Source organism: Scardinius erythrophthalmus (assembly GCF_964197995.2).
Source record: "Scardinius erythrophthalmus genome assembly, chromosome: 4".
Lineage (NCBI taxonomy): Eukaryota > Metazoa > Chordata > Actinopteri > Cypriniformes > Leuciscidae > Scardinius > Scardinius erythrophthalmus.
In genome coordinates, this window is record NC_138224.1 from 22,659,773 (window position 1) to 22,686,213 (window position 26,441).

Genomic DNA, 26,441 nt, shown 5'->3' on the forward strand with positions numbered 1-26,441 from the left:
CGTTCTCGCGTCAGGCGTGCCGCCATACAGTTGGAGTCTAGTTCTATCCCCAGAAAGGAAATTTTCTGGCTGGGGAGTAGATTGCTTTTGGCCCAATTGACTCTGAGACCCAACTGCTCGAGATGGGTCAGCAGTAGTGTTCTGTGTAACACCGATTCTTCTTCTGACTGTGCTATAATTAGCCAGTCGTCCAGATAGTTCAGGACTCTCACGCCCCTTCGTCTGAGGGGCGCGAGGGCCGTGTCCATGCACTTCGTAAATGTACGAGGTGCCAAAGACAGGCCTAAGGGAAGAACGGTGTACTGATAAGCCCGGCCCTCGAAGGCGAACCTCAAGAAGGGCCTGTGACGGGCTGCTATTTGGATCTGAAAATAAGCGTCTTTCAGATCCACTGATATAAACCAGTCCCCGGGTCGAATTCGAGCGAGAATTTGTCTGGTTGTAATCATTTTGAATGAGTGCTTCACCAGCGCTTTGTTCAGGTGTCTGAGATCTAGTATAGGGCGGAGCCCGCCATCCTTCTTTGGTACTGAGAAGTAACGGCTGTAAAACCCTGACTCGCTTCCTGCCGAGGGGACTGCTTCCACAGCCCCTTTTCTCAGTAAATTCGCTATTTCGGTGCGAAGTAGGTGTGCTACTTCCTGATTCACCGAGGTTTCGACCTGGGCTATGAAGCGCGGTGGTCTGCGAGCGAACTGAAGCGAGTATCCCCGTTTCACTATATTTAGCACCCATTTCGAAGCCCCTGGAATGCTTTCCCACGCTTTCGCGTGAATGGCCAGGGGTTGAATGAAATCTGGGTTGTGGTCGCTCGTATTCGGGGACCCGGAGACCCAGCCATGATGACGTACTTTGTTCATCACATTCATTTCGAGTGGGGCATACAGTGTTTCGCGCAGTATTTCTGTAACTGGCGGCCCAGCCATGAGCGCGGGCAGCTGCTTTGATACAGATACAGCTCTGTGGGCTCGCGGCGCTTGGTGCTGCGAGCTGTTCAAAGTGTGTGCGCTGAGAGGCAGACACGTGACCTGCACTCACCACACTGGCAGCGCGCACACTCACACATTGAGGCTCTATGTGTGTGCGCGGCGCAGATACAGTCATATTCACAAGCAGGGGTGAGCACTGTACAGCGGGCACATTCCCTGCACGTAAAACATGAACGGCGTGAGCCGGTTTGACTGATATGGACCCTGTGGTGGTGTGGGACACTGCAGTGGTGTGGGACACTGCATTGGTAGTGCTTGTGTGTAAGAGTGAACACTAGGAAGTGGGCACAATTCTTACACTTAGCGGTCGGGCGGCTAGAGCCAGCTTTATTGTTTTCGACCTTGAATGAGCGGTTCGTGCATACTTCGATGGCTGCCCGGCCGCAGCGGGGCTTGACCATCGGCATTTCCTAGAATGGCTAGGAAGACTTGGGAGGCTCAAAGCTCGGCGCGAGCTTGTGCCTGGGTCCCCGGGCGGGAGGCGGTCTGCGGCGGCTGGTGGAGCGCGAACGCTGACTTGCATCCCGGGCCTGGCGTTGTGAGGTGGGCGGTTGAGGTGGTGGGGGCGCTGTTTTCCGAGCGGGCGGCTGCTTCCTAGCGCGGCCCGCTACAGAAAATGTCTCATGGCCTGGGACGTTTGCTGCACCTCTGTATACCGCTCCATGAAGCCCTTCACCGAGGGACCGAACAAACCCGCTGGTGACACGGGGGCGTCGAGGAAAGTGGCGCGGTCAGACTCGGACATGTCGGACAGCGTCAGCCACAAGTGACGCTCAGTGACGGTGAGGGCGGCCATGTTGCGGCCGATAGCTTGAGCAGCGGTCTTGGTAGCTCTGAGAGCTAAGTCTGTTGCGCTTCTCAAGTCCGTCACGCGCTCTGCAGATGGGCCAGCCTCGTCCAGTGACCGGAGAAGGTTGGCCTGGTGGATCTGTAAAACGGCCATAGTATGCAGAGCGGAGGCAGCTTGACCGGCGGCGGCGTAGGCGCGACCGATCAGCGATGAAGTCATCCGGCAGGCTTTAGTGGGTAGGCTCGGCTTGGACCGCCATCCCGCAGGAGCGGGCACAAGTGAGTCGCTACCGCTTCCTCGACGGGAGGAACACAAAGATATCCCCTGTCTTTCGCGCCGTCAACCGCGGAGAGCGTCGAAGAGACAGAGGATTTTAGCCTGGCTGAGAAAGGAGCTCCCCAGGACTTGGAGAGCTCATCATGCAGTTCGGGGAGGAAGGGAGCAGGCCTCGAAACAGGTGCAGAGCGGCATCCAGGCAGAAAGCAGCCGTCCAACCTGTTAGGCGCGGGCTCCTTGGGCGTTGACCACTCGAGGCCGAGGTCTTCTACGGCCTTAGTAACAAGGCGGAGAAACTCGGCGTCGACAGAAGCCCTCACGCTGGATTCCTGCGTCGATGGGGCGGGGTCCGGGATGGACCAGCCCTCACTCTCGGACGCCAGAATGGAACAGCTGTCTTCCTCCTCGATGTCCCGCTCCATCTCGTCGGGCGCCGCGAAAGCGGGGCGCTGGCCGTCGAGAAAAGAGACGGGGGACTCAGAGAAAGAGGCTCACGGGGACCCCGCCGGCGAGTGCTCTTTCACTGAGACTTCTGGTGGCCTTTGTGAGTGGCGCTTTTTACGGCGCGGCCCAGCAGAAGGCGTAGAGGTAGCGGTTTTGGTGGTGAACAAAGCCTGTCGAGCCCGCAGGGTCGAGAGAGGCAAAGATTCGCACTCACGGCAGCCGCACTCAGAAGCACACAGCTCGTGGCGGTCCCCGTCGCTGAGAATGGCTTGGCACGAGCCGCAGGACATGATGGGCATTGAAAAATGCCTTTGCTCTTTTAGGAAGAGAAACGTGCGTGTCGCAGCGGCGAACACACACGGAGAGATTTGAAAAAGGATATGACCGCCGGGAGCGCAGCAGGTACGGCGAGCGAAGGTGGTGAATATCCATGCCGGTATGCTATCCCGCTGATATGCTGAACGACGGCGTTGCTTCTCTCTCTGGATCCAGCGAAGTCCTTCGCTGAAGGAGACGAAATCACTTGTGCAACCTGTGCAGTGGGGTTTTATAGGCGAAGCCACACCCTGTTCTGGCGGGCTATGACGACAGCGCGGGAAGGCTTCCCATTGGCACTGGTGTCATGCCAAGACGCACTGATAGGTTGCAGCAGTTGCCGCAGAGCAGCCAATAGGCACGCGAGCTGTCTCGCCTATGTCTGCCTGCTGCAGCAAATGCGTTTTACATTCTAAAAATTAAAAGGATAATTTTTGCTTCAGTATTCTCGAGAAAAGGAGTTTTCCCGTAGCGTAAGCTAAACTTACGCAACACGAGAGTACTCTCGTAAGAGAATCACAGTTATTTTCTGTAAAATTAGGATTTTCTTTTACAGTGCAAGTAAAACAGTGCGGGGACCGGATGGTCTGATTCCAGCCTTTTGCCAATAAACATTCATTAAATGATAAATTCTATTTTGAAGCAGAAGTGGCTGCTTTACAATAAACTTAATTATTTTTATATTTAGATTCTATATTCAGAAACATAAGTTTTCAAACTTGAAACCTATTATTTTGTTAAATAAGATAAAACATTACATGATTACAGTTTCATCTTTTGTCAGCAAAAAACTAAACAAAACAAAAACTTGTACTTTTGCACAGCCTACAAACCTGTCACTTTATTGAATGTGTAAATTCTTAGCCATGTTCTTTTTGTAAGTTATGGAGTTTGCTGTTGTTAAATGTGTCATTTAACTATTATTATGCTATTATTATTATTATTGTTAACTTTAATAATAATTATTATTATTATTGATTTTGTTGTATTATAAAGCTGTAAGAGAGCAATAATTAAAAGAAAAAGGCGGTTGGTATCTCCCCATAATAATAATAAGAACATCCCTGCTCGGACCATAGACTGTAAAAAGGCTCGGACCCGGAATAAAGTGACTTTTATTTTGAAACGTGCAACTTCCGGATGACGTCCGTGTTTACGATTGAACGCGTTTACGTTGCATTTCAAAACATTAGCAGCTAACGATAATATCTTCCAGTCAGAGATTTATTTACAGCAAATGATTACTGGTGAGTAGAGCTACTTACTATTAGTGTATCTATGGAAGGCTGTAAATATTTATTTTGATAATCCGATTGATCTATCAATCTGTCGATGGATAGATTTGACAGTGGTGTGGTGTGTAACTTAGTGTTTGTAGATGGTCCAGTAGAGTGTCCTGAAGACTCCAGCCCCTTCTCTTCCTCCCCCTTTTGATCCAGACCCTTATAATGTGGCCCCTCTACACCTATCATCAACTGCTAGCCTTCCTCCTCACCTTCCTCAGGTATGCTGTCCTGTTCCTACCACCTTCTGGTCTGTTCGTGCAATGGTAACTGTTAATCAGTTTCTACCTGCGTTACTGAGAGTATCTAGCTTTTCTTTAATATTGCTTTAATATTGTTATCTTTTCTATAATATTAATATAATATTTTCTACCTGCGTTGGCTGAAAGTCTGTGTGGGGGTCCCTGGATCTGTAGTGGATGAAAATACCTGCTTGAATGATTTGGTGACGTGTCAGGCACTGTTTTATGTATACTGACTCATAAATCTGTCTTGTTTGCCATCTTAGATGACGTAGCGCAAAGTTCTGTGTGCTGTCATTTAACTAGCTGTATTCTGATTACTTAAAATGTTATGGGTCATTCCATATCAAATCAACCAAATTTCAGAAACATACTAAAATGATTTTGTTAATACTTTTGAAGAAAGACAAATTGAAATAGTGACAAAAGCCAAAATATTAAATGCCATGGATCAATATTTACTGAATACTTTACAATTTTCAGATTTGGAGCCAAATTACATGAGGGTGAAAATGACTTTAGAAAAATGGCATCATCATTTTTATTTTCATACAGAAATTGGTAGGTCAGCTAGTAACTTTTAAGGGAAACATCACTTTTTGTGTTCCCCTGAAGTTTGCATGCCTGTACTTTGAGAAATATTAAAGGTATCTAAATATCCTTTTAGAAGTTGGTTCTTATCAGTTGTTTCTTTTGCATACAGCGAATACTTGTATACAAAGAGGAATGTCTGACTAACAAATAGAGACTAGAAATGTATCCTGTTTCCTTTTATCAGAATGATTGCATAGAACATACTTGTCAGACTGGCAAAATACACTTAAATTAACAATAGTGTATTCAATAGTTTTCAATAGTGTATTCATAAGTTTCTTTATTTGAATATAGATATATTCTAAGAGTTCAAATACACAGTATCGTAACTACATGCTTGAAACAAGTTTCATGGCAAACAGGAGAGTGTGCTTTCTCTCCCCACACATGTGTATTCAATAAACCAATATTTACCTCACCTGGATTGTTTAAGTATTACATTTTCGTCTTGTTATAAAATGTGCACATAGACTTAGTAGTATCCACTGCTGAGGAGCATATTTAACAGAATCACTGATATCACCTCAAACGAAAAGACATTCAAGGGATAATTTACTGGTATACCTTCCAGAGCTTGTTCGATATACATGAAATCCAAAAATTAGGTATTGCACCAGCTAAACTTGTTGTTTATATACAATGTATAGATTCAAAAATCAAAAGTCATTATTGTTTCTATGTGAATAAATAAAGGTGCATTTCTAGTTTTAACGTTGTTCTTATTCAAATATTCAAAAAGTATTTTCTGCGTGCAAAATTACCACATTAAAAATTGGTAAAATTCAACAGTTTGTAAATAGAGCCACATTGAGTATCCCAAATCCTAGGCTTTAAAAATTAAGATGCGAAAAGAAAAGGAAGGTTTGCTAAGAACCAGAATCTTTATTGATATTGCGATATCTTTAATACTTCTTGAGTTACAGGCATGTAAACTTTGGAAAAAGAATATTCTAGGTGTTCAGACAGTTACGTTCTAGGTATGTTATTGTTTTGATAAAGGGAAACAACATTTCTAGTTTCAAAATTATTTGTTCTTCAGACATTTCTCTTCAAAAGGAAAAAAAAAAATTAACTGTATGCAAAGTGACCCACATATGGTTTTTGACTACTGAAAATGTGGACAATTTAACAATTTTCTCATGAAGCCACACTGAGACCATATTTCTAGTTCTAAATCGTAGGATCTTGAGTTTGTTAAGAACCAGGATATATAAAATGTGAAGATATCTTTTATATTTTTTGAGTTATAAGCATGCAAACTTGAGGTGGGAAAATGCAAAAAGAGCTTTTCCCTCATTTTTGGACTGTCACCATTGCTGTCTAATGCAAACAAAGGATTGCTAAAGTCATTTGATTAAAAATAAATAACATCTCAGATCATTATCTAGTGCACAACAAGCACAATCAGGCCCTTAAGAGAGCAGCCAGATAAATGGAGTGCAACTGGAAGAAAACAAAACTAGAGGTATTTTGCATTTCATGGAAAGAGAGCACGATTGCATACAGAGAGGCCTTAAAAGCTGCTAGATCTGCTTATTTTTAAACCCTATTAGAAGAAAATAAACAAAACCCTAGGTATTTATTTGAAACAGGGGCTAAACTAATGAAAAATAAAGCTTCAAGCCCAGACGTTTCCAAGCAGCACAGCAGTAATGACTTTATGAACTACTTCAATTATAAGATTGATAATATCAGGGAGAAAATTATAACTATGCAACTGTCTACTACAGAATCGCATCAGGGAGTGCATTGTAGTCTCCCTAAGGAAAAATTCTATTCATTCATTGCTATAGGAGAGGAAGAATTTACTAAACTTGTTAAATCATCTAAATCGACAACATGTATGTTAGACCCTATACCGACTAAGCTACTGAAAGAGATGCTTCCAGAGGTCATAGATCCTCTTCTTAATATCATTAATTCATCTTTGTCATTAGGATACATACCAAAAACTTTTTAGCTGGCTATGATTAAACCCCTTGTTAAAAAAACACAACTTGATCCTACAGAATTAGTCAATTACAGGCCAATCTCGAATTTACCTTTTCCATCAAAGATACTAGAAAAGGCAGTATCTTCACAACTATGTTCCTTTTTAGAAAGAAATTATATCTTTGAGGATTTTCAATCAGGATTTAGACCGTATCATAGTACTGAGACAGCTCTCATTAGAGTCACAAATGATTTGCTCTTATCATCCGATCGTGGTTGTATATCTCTATTAGTGTTACTCGATCTTAGTTCTGCATTTGACACTATCGACCACAACATTCTTTTAAATAGACTTGAAAATTATGTTGGCATTAGTGGAATTGCATTAGCATAAGTTCCTACTACTTAATTCTCTGTCAAGTCTTCGTCGTCGTCGGTTAGGAACCTGAATGTGCTCTTTGATACCAATCTTTCATTTGAAAGTCACGTGTCTAGTATCTGTAAAACCACATTTTTTCATCTTTAAAATATATCTAAATTGCGTCATATGCTCTCAATGAAAAATGCCGAACAATTAGTTCATGCGTTCATGGCATCAAGGCTAGATTTTTGTAATGCTCTACTGGGTGGTTGTCCGGCACACTTAATAAACAAACTACAGCTGGTCCAAAATGCTGCAGCTAGAGTTCTTACCAGAACCAAAAAGTATGACCATATTAGCCCGGTTCTGTCAACACTGCATTGGCTCCCTATTAAACATAGTCAATTTTTTTTAAATATTGCTGATTGCTTACAAAGCACTAAACGGTTTAGCTCTGCAGTACTTGAGCGAGCTCTTAACGCATTATAGTCCTTCACGTCTATTGCGATCTCAAAATTCCGGCCAGTTGAAAATAGATTTTAGAATATCAAAATCGACTGCTGGCGGTAGATCCTTTTCCTATTTAGCACCAAAACTTTGGAACAATCTTCCTAACATTGTCCGGGAAGCAGACACACTCTTGTCAGTTTAAATCTAGACTAAAAACACATCTCTTTGGCCTAGTTTACACATAACACATTATAGACTTCTATAATTCAACGTTAGGCTGCATAGTTTAGGTCAGCCGGAACCGGGAACACTCCCCATAAATCCTGATGTACTTGTTACATCATAAGAAGGATGGCGTCTACGTTAATATTAGTCTCTCTGTTTATCCGAGGTTTACAGCAGTCCGCCAGATCCAGGCTGTATCCAGATCTGATGAAGGACCTGCACCTGGACACGGGCAACGCAGTCCTGAAGTGTCAACCAGTCCCTCCCCTGTGAACGCTTCCCTCCCCTCCCTTTACCTCAGTACAGATAAAATGTTGTCGGGATAATACCGGTTTGCATGGCTACGCAGACGCGACAAAAAAATTCTGTATTATACATTTTTTAAGGCCAGACATGTAGTTTATTGAGGGTTGATTTGTAAAGATGGACTACACGCCTGCGCACATATATATTCAAACGTGCATACCTTTGGACTGACCACGTAATGCGCATGTGCGTGACGTCTGCATTTTTGAGGTTTGCGCAGAGATAACAGATAATCGTTTGCACCTTCGAACCTATTTCAGGGAGTGCGTTCTCAAGACACCAGGCACTGTTTTGTGTGGATTGGGCGGCCGGAGCGCGTTAAGGGTTTTCCTGTTAGAACGGTGTTGTGTTAAGTTAGTAACTAATGATCTTCGCAATGGAAGGGAATCAATCAATCAAAACTAATTTTAGCTGGACAATAACTTTATCCTAGAGTTGTTGTAAAGCCTAAACAATCTTTTACGGTAATTTCCTATGATCACTGTAAAGCTGCTTTGAAACAATCCATATTTTTAAAAGCGTTATATAAATGAAGGTGACTTGACTTGAATAATGATGCTGACATTTTTCTAAAGGCACCCCCCCCCCCCACACACAATAAATATTCATCCATGGAATTTATTATTATGACTTTCCTTATGTATTTCTTTGACCAGAACCAGACATTTCAAAATCAAATTTTTTAGCCAGGTTGACAGAATTATGTAGCCTGGGTTTGCCCATGCTGCCTTGAGCGCAGCACGATTTTATTCACGCTGCTAGGCAGCCTGGATACCATGGACCAGATTTTCCCCTCAAAAAGGGAACCAACCGCAGAACGGGGAGGGAGCAGCAAGACGATGACGATGTCTATGCGACACACCGAAGCAGTTTGTTTATATCTATGGATCCAACATGGCATCAGACGCGAAGTTACCTTTCGATGCAGCCTTAGATAGTGTTCTAAGTAGTTTAGAACGCAAGTTTATTTCGTCTTCTTCCTCGTCGAATTTCTGTCGCTCTACATACGTCATCTGGTATAATTGAAACGATTGGCTATGAGCTACATACAGGCGCATTTCATAGACATTCTAGCGCCCAATAAACGGCTCTGGGCATTCGTAAACCACCCCTCAAATACGAGAAAATGAACATGTGGTTCCCAGACCACGTCTCAATGAGAAGAGGTCTGACGTTAGCCAGGCTAAGAATTATGACCTTTATATGATTAATCTACAGTAACTGTTATGCAGAAACCTAGCAGTGATTGGCTATAAATTAGCAATATCACAATAAAAAACGTTCACTCACTTCCACACTCAACAAAGTATTCATTCCCCTTCATTTTTTTCCACATTTTGTAATGTTGCAACCTTATGCTAAAATGCTCTAGATTACTTTTTTCTCCACCATTCTACGCCCCATATTGGCAAGTTGAAGACCAGATATGTAACAATGATAACAATGGTCTCTATGATCATCACCTTAGCTCATTGTTTTTGGGAAATGCTGCCCTGGTTATTTTAAACCTCTTCCATTTAAGAATTATTGAGCCCATCTGTGCTCATGTGAACCCTTTACTTAAAAAAATTTAAGTCTTTCCCAAATCTGTTTCTGAACTGTGCAGGTAGTCCCTTTGACCTCATAATTGACCTCATGGGTTTTGCTCTGTAATGATTTTTCAGCGGTGACTTGTAGGCAGGGTGTGTGTTTTTCCAAATCATGTGAAGTAATTAAATTTTTCACCAGTTAACTGGACAAAATAAGTGCCACAAGAAAGACTTTGAATACTTATGCAATGTAATGTGGTATTTTCCTTGTCATTATTGGTGCAACATGACAAAATGTGAAAAGAGTGAAAGGGAGTGAATACTTTTGCAAAGAACTATACGAGTGTTCACGATAAAGAAAGGAACATTTTTTAAAAAGAAGGAAAATCTAGTATAAACGCACATGGCAAGTTCTTAGAAATGCATGCTTTGTATTAATGTTGGTTTCATGTGGTTTTGAAAAGTCTAATTTTTCATGTATAATCATGCAGAAATGAAAAACATTGAGGAGTTACAGTAAGTGTATGTGTTGGCCCATATACATGAAGAACTAAATGAAGGACATCGTGTTAATGAGCTTGCATAATACATGTACTCATCTCCATTCATACTGTCTATTCTCCCCACTCTCTTCAGCTATGTCCTGCTTCACTCGTCACGTAAGACTTTTAGTAATGTGAAAGTGAGTATCTCAGCACAATGGACACCGTCAGGATTGCAGCAGAATGGCAGCGCTGTAGCGTTGTCTCCTGGAGTGGTACGCATATATTACATACTTCCCAATTTCTCTTGTTTCATTTCCCATTTTTTTTTAAATGATTTCTTTCTATATAAAGAAGCATAATTTTCCCTAGCCTGATAGATAATGATGTTAGTAATGAGTATTTCCAGTAATTTTGTTGTCGAAAAAAAAAAGTTACTGATTACTCAAATTTGAATCTTAATTCAATTGAAAAAAAAAAAAAATATATATATATATATACAGTACCAGTCAAAAGTTTGGAAACGTTACTATTTTTAATGTTTTTGAAAGAAGTCTCGTATGCTCATCAAGCCTGCAGTTAAAAAAAAAAAAGTAATATTATGAAATATTATTACAATTTAAAATAATGGTTCTCTTTTTTAATATACTTTAAAATGTAATTTATTTTTGTGATGCAAAGCTGAATTTTCATCAGCAAGTACTCCAGTCTTTGGTGTCTTATGATCCTTCAGAAATCATTCTAATATGCTGATTTATGATCAATGTTGGAAACAGTTGTGCTGCTTAATATTTTTTTTATAACCTGAGATACTTTTTTCAGGATTATTTGATGAATAAAAAGATAAAAAGAACTGTATTTATTTAGAATAGAAATCTTTTGTAACAATATACACTACCGTTCAAAAGTTTGGGAACAATAACTATTTTTTTTTTTAAAGAAATTAGTACTTTAATTCAACAAGGAGGTGTTAAATTGATAAAAGGTGATGGTAACGATTTATGTTGTTAGAAATGTTTTTATTTTGAATAAATGCTGTTTTTATGAATAAATGCTGTTAACGTTTTACTCATCAATGAATCCTGAAAAAAGTATTCCAAAAAAATATATTAAACAGCACAACTGTTTCCATCATTGATAATAACTGAGTATCAAATCATCATATTAGGATGATTTCTGAAGGATCAAAAGACACCAAAGACTGGAGTACTTGCTGATGAAAATTCAGCTTTGCATCACAAAAATAAATTACATTTTAAAATATATTAAAAAAGAGAACCATTATTTTAAATTGTAATAATATTTCATAATATTACTGTTTTTTTTTTTTTTTTTTTTTTAACTGCAGGCTTGATGAGCATAAGAGACTTCTTTCAAAAACATTAAAAATAGTAACGTTTCCAAACTTTTGACTGGTACTGTAAATAAAAACAGAAAATCAGAAGAAAAAAAACTTTTGAGAAGTAGATTGCAGCAATTAGTGGAATGCACAGAAGCTGTATAAGGTCTTTCACATTTGTTATGGTTTAACATAGTCTTATTCAAAACCAAGTAGTCCATGTCTTATCTGTTAACTTTACTGTGTGCTTTGAAGAACATGTGCTCTGCCATGTAGGGATGACACAACACTGTATTGATGCTTGTCTTTTGAATGCCTCACAGTACTGTATCAATATTATATTTCACATGAATACTTTTGTGAAAAAGGCGATGAGTCTGTGAAAGGGCAACACATGGTCAAGCATTAAGTCAGTACACACTTTATTCTTTCTGTTTGGCAAAAATACAAACTAACATTCTCACAACTTGCAATATAGTTGTACAAAGCATTGGAAAAGTCCAATGCAGACTTTTCAGTTTTTAATATTCATATAATAATAATGCTACTTTTTTGTTTTTACTTTTGTAGACATGGGAGGATAACAAACTGTTTGCTGATGTGAGGGAGGCCACTTTGTTTTTGGGTGCTCTGGACTCAATCTTTCTCTTCTCTTATGCTGTGGTAAGTTAAAAACAGTAATATTTTGTGTGTTTGCACTTTTTACTGTTTTGTTTCTGTATTTTTTTCTGTTTTGTGTAATTGCACTTTTTACTTGTGCAATTACACAAAACAGAACAATAAAGCTTGAAATCATTTTTAAAGTAAGAAAAGTTAGGTTTGGAGTCAGACCATTTCATTTTATTAATTAATTAATATTAACAATTGTATGAAGTGTGCCTTATCTTTCTCAATCCCATGATCATGAAGTGTATCATTATGTCAAATCCACTCAGCTGCAAATCAGTGCTCAATTTTTCATTAATTAAATGCTCCACAATCAATTCAAAATATTTTTGTATGTATGCAATGGAAAAATAAATAAAAAATAGTTTCCTTTTCACCTTTACAGAAATTACAAGAGTAATCAATATCTAATTTAAAGCGTTCCAGCACATGTTTTACTGATATATATATATATATATATATAAGATTATTTCAAAAGAGACTTTTGTTATTAATGTAAAATTTAGCCACTGTTCGCCAAGCATTATGCCAATTTACATCTTTAAACACAGATGACCAGAAAAGGTGAGCTGGAGGATAAACAATATCATTAAATATATTTGTAATGTAATTATTTGAGACTCTATTTTGTAAAATATTTGTATTGTAGAAATATGTTACCCATGATATCTGTAAAATTTAGATCTTCCTCCTGTAATGTATTTCTCAGAAAGATCAATACTTTTCCAGAGGATTGAATCCATTACAGCAGCAAAATCTTTAGGTCTAACTGGATGGAAAAAAAAAAAATCTCTATAAGGCATTGTTTAAAAGCTGACTAACTTATATAATATTATTTTCTTTGAATTTTTAAACAGTGTGATATCATCTATATCGACTTTATATTGGCATCGGCCATCAAAAATTCCTTATCAGTCGTGCACTAGCATATCCTGCTAGGCTGCATCAAGCAGTTTTTGTTTGGTTTTTGAAAAGTGAGTGAGACTTGATAATGTCAAATCGCATATAAAACAATAATTGTGATATTGTCGTAGAGGATTGCACACATCCCTATGTGACAGTGATTTGTTTGCTTTTCTTTTAGGGTTTGTATATCAGCGGGGTGATGGGCGATCGGTTCAACCTCCGCTATGTTCTGTCATTTGGTTTATGTGGATCAGCAATCACGGTTGGTATACTGTAATTAGAGCTGCGAAACAATTCAAATATTTAATTGTGATTAATCTAATATTTTATTAAGTTGAGCTGAATGCATTAAGTATAAAGCGAAGAAAACCTCTCGGTTACGTTTGGAGCCCTTGTTCCCTGAATAGTAGATGGTGCTATGGAAACACCCACCAGGTAGTACAATTCAGTCCCTCCAGGATTTCACGATTTTTTTGTGTGATTTTTGCGATCAAAATGACTGATTTTGTGGTGGTAATTTCCAGAAATTTGTGAAAAAATTTGCGATTTTTATATTTCATAATTAGGACATCACATTTACCATAAAAGTATTATGTCAGATGCACAATCGTCATACATGACACAAATCACAAACAAAATGCATAAAGCTTGTTTATTTTGGTCTAATCAAATTCTCATCAAATTAACTTTTAAAACAACCTATGGGCACAACCAGGAACATCCAAGAAATGATTTAAATAATCAAGTAAACACTCAGTAATGAAATAAGAACAAAGGAACAAATAACAAAAAGAAAAACTGGAGGGACTGACAATTGCTTGAATTGATATAGAATCAATGCGCCAATAGTGCAACAGTTGAATTCCGGAGGTAAAATTTCCATACATTATCTCCATGGTGGAATTGATTTGTAACAACAACTTATAAATGTTAAATGCTTTTGTTGAAGTCGTTAGTCAACATTTTCAACTTGTTTTTTATAATCATGTTTTACAATGAAATTCTTGGTAAAAAAAACGACATTACCCAAGATTCTGCAAAGAATCTCCACCAATCAGAGAATCGAAATAAGCAAGTTGCTGCAGAAGAACTCCTTAGTGTTTGATCAAATTGTTAATCAAAAAAGCACAGTTGAACTGTTGTCATCCAAACCTGGCCAGATAAACCTTCATTAAGAAGAACAATCTGTGGAGTGATGGCACACACATGTCCTTTTAAAGCACTGATGATGCGGTGCTTTAGAGTGCAACACTATCAGCCAATGAGAAAATTGTCACTCACACCTGGTTGGCGTTCCCATTATGTCAGCTACTGACACAGTGTCGAGCGAACCTATGAAAGGGAACAAAAATTCATGTCTTTATTTAATTACATTCACCCTCTCTTCTCTTTAGGAATTTATTTTTGGCACTTTGACAGAATGGCTTCACTTTTATAATGTGTACTTTTATTGCGTTTTGTGGGTGATAAATGGACTGCTGCAATCTACAGTTTGGCCCTGTGTGGTCGCCATCATGGGCAACTGGTTTGGGAAATCTGGGTAGGTGTCAGTATTTCACCTCATCCTGTAATTCACACACATGATTCCAAAAATTCCTGATTATTAAAAAAAATATATTTTATGCATGACTTCAGACTTTCATGCAAACATGCAGAATTTTTATGCAAAAATATCTGCAACTTATCATCCTTGATCTAGTTTAATTAGGTGCTAAATGCATTGAAATGACACTGCTGTGTGTTTTTACGCCAGTGCAAACTTTCTCCTTTCTTAGGCTTATTAAACACACTTTTAGCTGTTTTGTACAATTTATGTAGTAAATTGAGTGCTAAAACAATGAAGATAGCATGTGCCAACCCTGGTGTAGTTGCAAAATACAATTATCTTTCAAATTATGAATATGAATATAGTCATTATAAAGGGTATTTATACTAACAGATGATACACATTACACATTAACAACTGATGCAGGTGCACAAAAAAATATACACCCAATATCAAAACAAAATTGGCATTGTGCATGTGTGCACCCATAATTACATCATGATATACTTGTCACATGACATGGCATTATTGCACACGTGGTGGGACACATGATCAAAAATGTATTTCACGAACATACCTAATGTGCAAGTTTTTCTTTGAGAGAAACTGTATGTTTTGATTTCAAGGAATTCACAGACATGTAACAGTATGTTTCCTTATGGCAGTAATTTTACTTATACATTTTTCATATCTTTTATCTGCCAGCCGAGGCTTTGTGTTTGGACTGTGGAGTGCATGTGCATCCGTGGGGAATATTCTGGGTGCGTTTCTTGCCTCCAGTGTCCTGAAGTATGGCTATGAGGTAAGAGCACAGTACATTACTTCATTTTAGATCACGTTTATTAATGTTCCCATGAGGAAAACAGCTTAGTAAACATGATAAATAACATCTTAATGTAAATGTCAAAATGCAAAAAGATTTCTGTGAAAGTTATATTATATTATATTATATTATATTATATTATATTATATTATATTATATTATATTATATTATATTATATTATATTATATTATGTTAAAATTCATAAATGTATGTGTGAGGGTTATGCTTAGAGGAGGGGATCATTAGGGCTCAATCCCAATTCACCCCTTGGCCCTACCCCTCCGTTTTGCGCGTTCCCGTGAAGGGGTAGGCAGTCCCTCCAGGATTTCACGATTTTTTTGTGTGATTTTTGCGATTAAAATGACTGATTTTGTGGTGGTAATTTCCAGAAATTTGTGAAAAAATTTGCGATTTTATATTTCATAATTAGGACATCACATTTACCATAAAAGAATTATGTCAGATGCACAATAGTCATACATCAAACAAATCACAAACAAAATGCATAAAGCTTGTTTATTTTGGTCTAATCAAATTCTCATCAAATGAACTTTTAAAACAACCTATGGGCACAACACAAGACCAGGAACATCCAAGAAATTATTTAAATAATCAAGTAAACACTCAGTAGTGAAATGAGAACAAAGGAACAAATAACAAAAAGAAACAAAACAGGACAAATAAATACAAGGATACAGTTACAAACAGTGCATAATTAACGTTTTTTTTTTTTTTTTATTGTACTGTATTGTTGTTGCTTGATTAACATTAACAACACTGACAACAGCAGGTAAATTAGGTTACTGTCACTTTAAGACCTACTACAATAATGACAAACGTCCCATTCAGTTATTACTGATAGTTTTACGTCAATACTCGCCAAGATGAATATTTTGAAGTAATTGTAGCTATGTGTATTTGTTCAAGCGCTATAAAGAGAATTCAATACTCTAACGCTGACAGGCAGTGACACACACACACACACACACACACACACTGCAGTCAGGCAGTCACTCGGTCAACACAAAACAATTTACCCCCACTCTCGTGCAAGATATCACACACAGGATATATCAGGAATATCATGATATTGCTTAGCCCGCTCCTTGGCGCTTATGTGAGAGGGCAGGTGAGACAAATTTTCTTTCGCCATGTTTCTGACAGACCGCTCACAGACATCACGCCATGCGTGCGCAACATCTGTATCCACGTAAAATGCATTGCAACTTTAATTAAACGATATATTTCAATTGGGTGATTATAATTCAATGTTTTGTGAGGTCTTTCATTTTTGTGAATATTTTGCGGTTAAATTAGGAACTATGCAGGATCGCAAAAAAATGCGACAATTTGTTGATTTTGCGTTGTATTCAGCGATCGCGGAATCGCGAAAAACTGGAGGGACTGGGTAGGGCTGTCTCGATTCTCTTTTGGTTGGAGGGGTACCCAGCCAACATTTGTATGTGGGGCCCATATGGGTATGAAATGGGCTGAAAAATGGGCCCCATGTAGGATTGTCCGCGGGTTCCATAATGGCCCCATGTTAATTGCCCAGATAGATTTCATGTAGGATTGCACTTGGTACTAGGTGGGACCCAAGTGGGCAAAATGCACAAGACCCTTCTTGGTCCCAGCTTAGGTTTTTTGTAGGTACTACAAGGTTACTTCATGGGCCGAAATACGGGCTGTAAGTGGGTTTGTCCATGGGTTCCATGTTGGCCCCAGCAACTTACTTATTTAGGTTTTATGCAGGATTTCACAGGGCTTTAGGTGGGGCCCAACTAGGAATCATATGCATGTGGCCCAACTAGAGATCATCTGGGTTCCATCTAAATGAGTAGCAACACCACAAAAACAAGTTTTAAAGCATTAGAGCACACAGTGAGATTGAAATCTTTTCAAATTTAAATTTGATTGAAATTACCCATCATATTATGCTATATTCTGAAATTCCAGAGACAATAAAGAAGCAGATTTATGTCAGATTAAAGAGTCTCTTTAAAAGTTCTATAAAAGCTCTTTAAAGTTCTATACCTAATTGTTAAAATACATACTTTTAACCTGTATTTGACCCATTCTTTACTGAAAGCTTTGAACATTTGAACAGGAAATAAATTGGGGACAGTTAGAAGAAGCAGTAACTACACATGTATCAGTACAGCTTACACTGCAGACAGTCATTTGTGCATTCTGGACACTGTCCTCCATCTCTTGTCCCAGACTATTTTGAGAGTTCCCTCTCAGTTTCTTGCCAGTTGATCTGAGCAGTCTTCTTAAGAGCCTCTGCAAAACAAATTTGTTTTTGTAGTAGGGCTGGGTATCGTTCAAAAAATTTCGATACCGGTTCCTGAACGATACTTTTTTCGATACCAATTTTATGAAATCCATTTTAACAATATTACATAACACATTACCTCAGAAAAACTTTGGTTTTATTTTTTCAGTTTGACTCATGCTCCTTAGCCAGTGCACAAAGGAACACATTTTTTTTTTATAAAGAGCCTCATGCTCACCAAAGCTGAATTTGTTTGTTCAAAATTACAGTAAAACTTTTAACATTGTGAAATAGTATTACAATTTAAAATCTTATTTGACTATATTTCAAAATGTAATTTATTCCTGTGATGTCAAAGCTGAATTTTCAAAATCATTACTTCAGTGTCACATGATCCTTCAGCAATATGAAAACAGTTTGCTGCTTAATATTTTGGAAATTATGATACATTTTTTCATGATTCTTTGATGAATACAAATTTCAAAAGAACAGCATTTATTTGAAACAGAAATCTTTTGTAACATTACACATGTTTTAAGGTCATTTTTTATCACTTTAATGCATCCTACTGAAAAAAATTCTGACTAACCAACACATTTTTGAACGGCAGTGTACATTCAGTAGGTCATTATTGCAATATAAACACTGTCAGAGTGATCAACAAGGTATTTCTTCATTTACCAGTCTAAGACGGAGCAACTTTCTGCTCTTATGTTTACTCCGTGCACTGTCAAGATCTTCATCATATCTGTCGTGGTACCGGTCATGCAGCAATTATTTTACCGCAATTACTGCATCGCGCGCTGTTGGCATCGAGCCTGGAGAAATGTAGCCACACTTTTGATCGACTTTTCCACATCTTTAGAGTATTGTGTGTGTGTGTGTGTGTGTGTGTGTGTGTGTGATTGCGTCTCATATGAGTAGCCTATGTGAGCGGAGAGTTTGTGTGTGTGTGTGCTCGCGTCTCATTGAGTATGTGCGCGAGTTTGTGTGTGTGTGTGTGTGCTCGCGTCTCATATGAGTATGTGCGTGGAGAGTTTGTGTGTGCGTGCGCGTCTCATATGAGAATGCGCGTGGACAGTTTGAGTGCGCGCACGCGTCTCATATGAGTATGTGCGCGGAGAGTTCCTCGCGTAGAATTTTGTTCTACATCTCACTACCACTATGGTGATTTTCATGTTGTTTTACTGTTTTATTATTTAATAATTAACTGCCAAAGTCATATACTGTATACCTGGCTTTATAGCAATATTTAATAAATTCATAAAAAATGCAAATCAATTTTTTTTCTGCAAACTCCAACAGATTCTTTTTCTACATCTCACAGACTTACCACTATGGTGATTTTCATGTTGTTTTACTGTTTTATTATTGAATAATTAACTGTCAAACTGTCCATTGTCTTTGCATGAGGAATTGATAGATATGAGGATTGTCATGATTAGATGATGTATGGTGCATTAAAATAGAATTTTTTTTCAGCGTGGTAATGGAAAAGATTACTTTTCTTTCTTTCTTTTTTTTAAATTTTTTTTAAGAAATGTGTGTTTAGTTTTATTTCTATACTATATTTGCAATCCTCTATGGTAAGCTTTAGGCAAACACAAAATTGTAAGTCCAAACAAAATCACACAAAGCAAAAAGTTTCTGCTGCACTTCTCTCTTGAGATTGAAATTATATACATTATTATTATTATTATTGTTAATAATATGATTATATTTTAACATAAATTTAGATTTTTGAAGTGGTGTTTTGATCAAAATATCATACAATGCTAAAATAACAAAATAATAATTAGAAATAATAATAATTCAAAGATTATGTATTCCTTGAAGACATGACATTGATTCAACATACAGATTTTATAAAAAACAACAACAACTTTTCAACTCTTTAGTATTAAACGTTTCATTGTGACAACATTAAAACAACAACTGACATTATTTCAACCATATTTCAACTTTGAGGGTCAGTCATGTGCCAACTATGACTGAAAAGAAAAGTCTGTACTGTTGGCCTCGAAAGAAAACTGAACACAAAACACAATATGTTAAATGAATGAAACTGCACTTTATTCTGTACACCTGTATATGATGCAAATATGATTTCTGAATTTACATTGGATTTTCCCTTCAAACCATGAATTTCCATTCTATCTTTCTTTACTTGGGCTATTTCATCATCTGAACTGATGTGCCCCTCTCAATAATCAAAACCCTAACCCCAATATTCAAAATCAGAATTACATTGTCACTAACCGACTGACCAGAAAACTCTGGAGTATCTCCATTGAATAAGGGCTGTTGCTAGGGGTTTGATTTCTTCTACCCATCTCTAAGCCATTATAATGCCATTAATATGATAGATTTTGATAGACAGAATTTGATAGCTTCTGTAACCCATTCTTCATATTGTACAGTGACCATTTTCTGGATATTTTGAACCATTTGTATAGATTTTATATATAACTATATGGAGATAAGCATTTTGCAGTAACTCACAAAATCAGACCACTAAAAGTTGACACTTTGAATATTTAAAGTCATGGGTTGGAACTAATGTCTGCTGAACACCAACACTCCAGGACTGGATTTGAAGAGCCATGGCCTATACTGTAACCACATGCACTATATTGCCAAAAGTATTGGGACACCCCTCCAAATCATTGAATTCGGGTGTTTCAATCACTTCCATGGCCACAGTTGTATAAAATCAAGCACTAGACATGCAGACTTTTCTACAAACATTTGTGAAAGAATAGGTCGCTTTCAGGAGCTCAGTGAATTCAAGCGTGGTACCAGGTTTCCCCTGTGTAATAAGTCCATTTGTGAAATTTCCTCACTACTAAATATTCCACGGTCAACTGTTAGTGGTATTATAACAAAGATTATAAATTACAAATGTACTGTATATAACTGTTTTAATGATTGTGAAGATATGTTATTTACAAGTGTATAGTTTATGATGTAATTTACAGATGCACAATTTATATTTACTACAAAATTCATTATATTTACAATTATACTTGAATGTATTTCCCCATTCGTAACCCATATAGAGATTACCTATGTGGGTACCATCTTGGGCTCATGTTGGCAGCCTATATGGGACTGATTGTGTTTGCCCATGTCTGACCCATATGGTTTATCAAAGTGGGCCCCATATGTTTTTCCCATTCATAACCCATATAGAGATTACCTATGTGGATACCACCTTGCGCCCATGTAGGCAGCCTATATGGGACTGATTGTGTTTGCCCATGTCTGACCCATATGGTTTATCAAAGTGGGCCCCATATGTTTTTCCAATTCATAACCCATATAGAGATTACCTACGTGGGTACCACCTTGGGCTCATGTTGGCAGCCTATATATGACTGATTGTGTTTGCCCATGTCTGACACATATGGTTTATCAAAGTGGGCCCCATATGTTTTTCCTATTCATAACTCATATAGAGATTACCTATGTTGGTACCACCTTGGGCCCACGTTGGCAGCCTATATGGGTCTGATTGTGTTTGCCCATGTCTGACACATATGGTTTGGCCAAGCGGGCCCCATATGTATTTTCCCATTCAGAACCCATATAGAGATTACCTATGTGGGTACCACCTTGGGCTCATGTTGGCAGCCTACATAGGACTGATTTGGTTTTCCCATGTCTGACACATATGGTTTATCAAAGTGGGCCCCATATGTTTTTCCCATTCATAAACCATATAGAGATTACCTATGTGGGTACCACCTTGGGCCCATGTTGGCAGCCTATATGGGACTGATTGTGTTTGCCCATGTTTGACCCATATATTTTATCAAAGTGGAACCTATGTGTTTTTCCCATTCATAACCTATATAAAAATTACCTATGTGGATACCACCTTGGGCCCATGTTGGCAGCCTACATGGGACAGATTTTGTTTGCCCATGTCTGACACATATGGTTTGGCCAAGCGGGCCCCATATGTATTTCCCCATTCAGAAACCATATAGAGATTACCTATGTGGGTACCACCTTGGGCCCATGTAGGCAGCCTATATGGGACTGATTGTGTTTGCCCATGTCTGACCCATATGGTTTATCAAAGTGGGCCCCATATCTTTTCCCCATTCATAACCCATATAGAGATTGCCTATGTGGGTACCACCTTGGGCTCATGTTGGCAGCTTATAGGACTGATTGTGTTTGCCCATGTCTGACACATATGGTTTGGCCAAGCGTGCCCCATATGTATTTTCCCATTCAGAACCCATATAGAGATTACCTATGTGGGTACCACCTTGGGTTCATGTAGGCAGCCTATATGGGACTGATTGTGTTTGCCCATGTCTGACCCATATGGTTTATCAAAGTGGACCCCATATGTTTTTCCGATTCGTAACCCATATAGAAATTACCTATGTGGGTACCACCTTGGGCTCATGTAGGCAGCCTATATGGGGCTGATTGTGTTTGCCCATGTCTGACCCATATGGTTTATCAAAGTGGACCCCATATGTTTTTCCGATTCGTAACCCATATAGAGATTACCCATGTGGATACCACCTTGGGCTCATGTTGGCAGCCTATAGGGCTGATTGTGTTTGCCCATGTCTGACACATATGGTTTGGCCAAGCGGGCCCCATATGTATTTCCCCATTCAGAACCCATATAGAGATTACCTATGTGGGTACCAACTTGGGCCCATGTAGGCAGCCTATATGGGACTGATTGTGTTTGCCCATGTCTGACCCATATGGTTTATCAAAGTGGGCCCCATATCTTTTCCCCATTCATAACCCATATAGAGATTACCTATGTGGGATCTACTTTGGGCCCATGTTGGCAGCTTATATGGGACTGATTGTGTTTGCCCATGTCTGACACATATGGTTTGGCCAAGCGGGCCCCATGTGTATTTCCCCATTCAGGGCCCATATAGAGATTACCTATGTGGGTACCACCTTGGGCCCATGCAGGCAGCCTATATAGGACTGATTGTGTTTGCCCATGTCTGACCCATATGGTTTATCAAAGTGGGCCCCATATCTTTGCCCTATTCATTACCCATATAGAGATTACCTATGTGGGTACTACCTTGGGCCCATGTAGGCAGCCTATACACGGGTTTCTTGTATACAAACAATACCGGATGCGCGTGCATCCAGGAGGCAGAAAACCGCTAGCTGTTATGCCGAGTTCTGTAAAAAGAACATTGTAATTAACGTAGATTTCGAATTGTTTGTAATTTCTTGTTGACTCAGTAATAAACTGCAATTTCAGAGTTGGATCTGTTTGTTTGTGTTTCATATTAATATAACATTATGTAAAATGACCAACTGTTTACGAATCAAAATCCGGACATACTGTGATGTATGTATGAATTATCATGTTAGACTAAGTTAGTAATGTAATTAGGGTGACCACCATCAAACAAACCAAATGTGGGATGATTATAAGTTTGTGTGGGACATGTTACCAACACCAAAACATAACCTGAAACTGTTATATAATGTTTATCTAATTTAATAAAACATTTGTATTCTGCCTTTCAGCTGATAAAAATTCTTTGTTCTTTAGTTCCTTTCCTTCCAGAAAACACCATTACATCACTATGTAACATAACATGTCTTTATTTTACATGTCATTTAAATTCAACATCACTGAGCCCAAAGGCAGCAGGCATCATGCACATATATATATATATATATATATATATATATATATATATATATATATATATATATATATATATATATATATATATATATATATATATATATATATATAATTTATTATTATTATTATTATTATTATTATTATTATTATTATTATTATTTAAACAGTTCTGACCAACTCCAACTAAAACCCAACAAAATAAACAATGAACAAATAAAATATAAAACATGAAATTAGATCATTCACAGTCTTATATATTAAGAATATATTAAACCAAAAACGTTCATATTTTTTAGAAAGGATGTGAATTAAAACAACCACAGCAGGCACCAAGTTGATAAATTCTGTTAAATTTAAATGTACCAAATTATCTATTTGTTTTCTGACAGGAAACACATGGAACGAATACACCGCTCCACATTTTGATTGACAGCCGTCACAACCTACTAGTGACCGTGTTTACTCCTTTCCTTTCAACCATTGGATAGGATTTAAAAAAAGGCTCTTGTATTTGTACTTCTGACGAAGCGCTGTTAAATATAGGTGAAAAACTACTCGGCAAAAAGAATAAATAAAACTTACTCTCAGCAATGGTGAGATCTTGCTGGATCCCTACGCAATACATGACGATCTTTGGATTGTGGATGACAAGAAGTGGCCAGCAATTGTATGGCCTGATATATAGCCATGATTATCTTATTCAAGCAAGTGTGTATACAAGAGAAATGATTAGAGCGTACAAATCCCTTGATGCATACAACTACGTGCTATGTGCAGCTCGTCAAATTATGAATAGAAAGAATATAACATACAACTTCCTCCTTCTGTCCCACTCTTCCATTTGCCTAGATTTGGAATTACTTGCAACATGTATAATTTAAATGAGCAGATAAAACAACAGATAGACCTGCATGTAAATAAATTACGCAACAACTCCTTGGTATTTTGACTTAGCGACAACACCACCACTATGCTACTAGCCTAAACCCTTTATTCCAGTACGAAGCCCGCGGGTCTTTCTGCCTCCTGGTTGCGTGCGCAAGCAGTGATGACGTCGCCGAGAAATCCATGTATATGGGGCTGATTGTGTTTGCCAATGTCTAACCCATTTGATGTCTAACCCCCATTTGTGTTGCCCATTTTGAGCCCATGCACTCATTTCCCATTAGTGACCCAACTAGGACCCACATGGGGAGCCCACCTGTTTTTGCCCATGTGGGACCTACTTAGCTGACCCAAGTGGGCCCCAGATAAGATGCCCATTTTGGGACCATGCCCACTTGGTACCCACGTAGCCCAAGCATAAACCATGTGGGGCCCACATATACATGTTGGCTGGGTAGGGGTAGGGGTAGGGGTAGAGGTGGGGGAAGGGCCAGATAGCCCTTGAAACGAAGATTTTTCGGGACCACACTTCAAACATAGGGGTATGAGAAATGTACCTGCATACACCGGCTACAGAGGCAACATGACTGCCAATAATAATTTTCTTTATGTCACATTCAATCTTGTGTTCATATTTACGGTCGTGTTCTTCAAAAAAAACATTTGCAAAAAAATCGCTGAAGTTCGTTAACGATAGTCCCGCAACATATTTTCATGTCTGATAACTGGTGAATGTAATTGCGGCAGGGAATTGGCTTATCTTTTACCGTACGTCTGCTATGAACGCATTGTTTTCTTGTGGTTATTTGTGAACACAATATAAACGAACAGTGCTTACACAGTTTCGTGCTTTTTGCAACATGATCAAACAGTCTTGTAAGTTCTTTATCAAACAGGGACACCTGAGGAAACCCGGAGGCTTATTCGTTTTCGCGCTGACAACGAGCAACGTTTCCTGAAGTCCAAAAATACTTAGGCGTCGAAGATATCGTCGTCTCCGTTGTTTTCTGCGAACTTCAGAAGAAAAATGCAAAAAAATAGCTGTAACTCACGCAATTGAGATGACTACAGCTGACGACGGCATCTTGGAAGTTTGTGATAAACATTGGCGCATTTCCTGTGACGTAGGCGCTAGCAACGACATATAATGATGTGTAACGGTGTAGTAGTGGTGTCCCATTTCTTAGGGGAATATTTTCAACCCTACGCCTTGCCACTCTGTTTCAAGGGGCAAGGGTTAGGGGTAGGCGAAGGGGTATAAAATAGAATTGAGATTGGGCCTAGCTGTGTATACAAACAATATATTCTTGAAAAGTGTGTTTTTGAATGTGTGTATGTGTGTTTCAGTATGCTTTCCTCGTGACATCAGTGGTGCAGTTTGCGGGTGGTGTGGTGGTGTTTTTTGGCCTGCTCACATCCCCAAAAGAAATTGGTAAGTTCATTATGGACGCTGCCGATTCTTTGTTTCTCAGTGTTTCAGTTTATCAATGTCTCTTTTATTTTTTACATCCATGTACAGTTATAGGATTAGTTCACTTCAGAATTATAATTTACAAAGCGAACGTGCAAAGACTTATTCGCCCTTTACAAAAAAATAAAAGGGAAAACAACGATGTTGGACAATTTTGAAGTTGGAGGAGAAGTTTTTCGCCCTACCCTACATTTTCCGCCTACGTTAGGTTACCGCCTGGCCTGACCTTTCCAACGTGATTACGTAATGCGTGAAGTCGTGGAACGTGAAGGACGAGCATTTGTGGTTTTTTGGTTGTTGAAAATGACAGATGGTTTGGCTAAATAAGACCCTTATTCCTCGGCTGGGATCGTGTAGAGCCCTTTGAAGCTGCATTTAAACTGCAGTTTGGACCCCGTTGAAGTCCAATATATGGAGAAAAATCCTGGAATGTTTTCCTCAAAAACCTTTATTTCTTTTCTACTGAAGAAAGACATGAACATCTTGGATGACATGTGGGTGAGTAAATTATCAGGAAATTATAATTCTGAAGTGAACTACTCCTTTAAGACCATTTCACACATTCATTCTGATTTCGCATGTGCAAAATTTTTAGACAGACTGAATGAAAGTGCAAATTCACTGGTTACCTCGGTTACTCAGGCACACAAAT

General features: G+C 38.6%; 1 protein-coding gene across 4 annotated transcripts in view; it reads left to right on the top strand.

Moving 5' to 3' along the window:
• The first annotated feature begins 3,924 nt into the window (after positions 1-3,924).
• slc37a3 (solute carrier family 37 member 3) overlaps positions 3,925-26,441 on the top strand; it is a 37,555-nt gene continuing 15,038 nt past the window's right edge. For 2 of the 4 annotated variants that reach the window (XM_081363559.1, XM_081363560.1), the window contains exons 1-8: positions 3,925-4,061; positions 4,184-4,318; positions 10,373-10,493; positions 12,128-12,220; positions 13,308-13,391; positions 14,524-14,669; positions 15,381-15,477; positions 25,666-25,750. In XM_081363559.1, the coding sequence (XP_081219685.1) occupies positions 4,263-4,318; positions 10,373-10,493; positions 12,128-12,220; positions 13,308-13,391; positions 14,524-14,669; positions 15,381-15,477; positions 25,666-25,750 (682 nt within the window). In that variant the 5' untranslated portion in view covers positions 3,925-4,061; positions 4,184-4,262. The remainder of the gene's footprint in view (positions 4,062-4,183; positions 4,319-10,372; positions 10,494-12,127; positions 12,221-13,307; positions 13,392-14,523; positions 14,670-15,380; positions 15,478-25,665; positions 25,751-26,441) is intronic. The other 2 variants (XM_081363561.1, XM_081363562.1) reach the window with 1 other exon arrangement.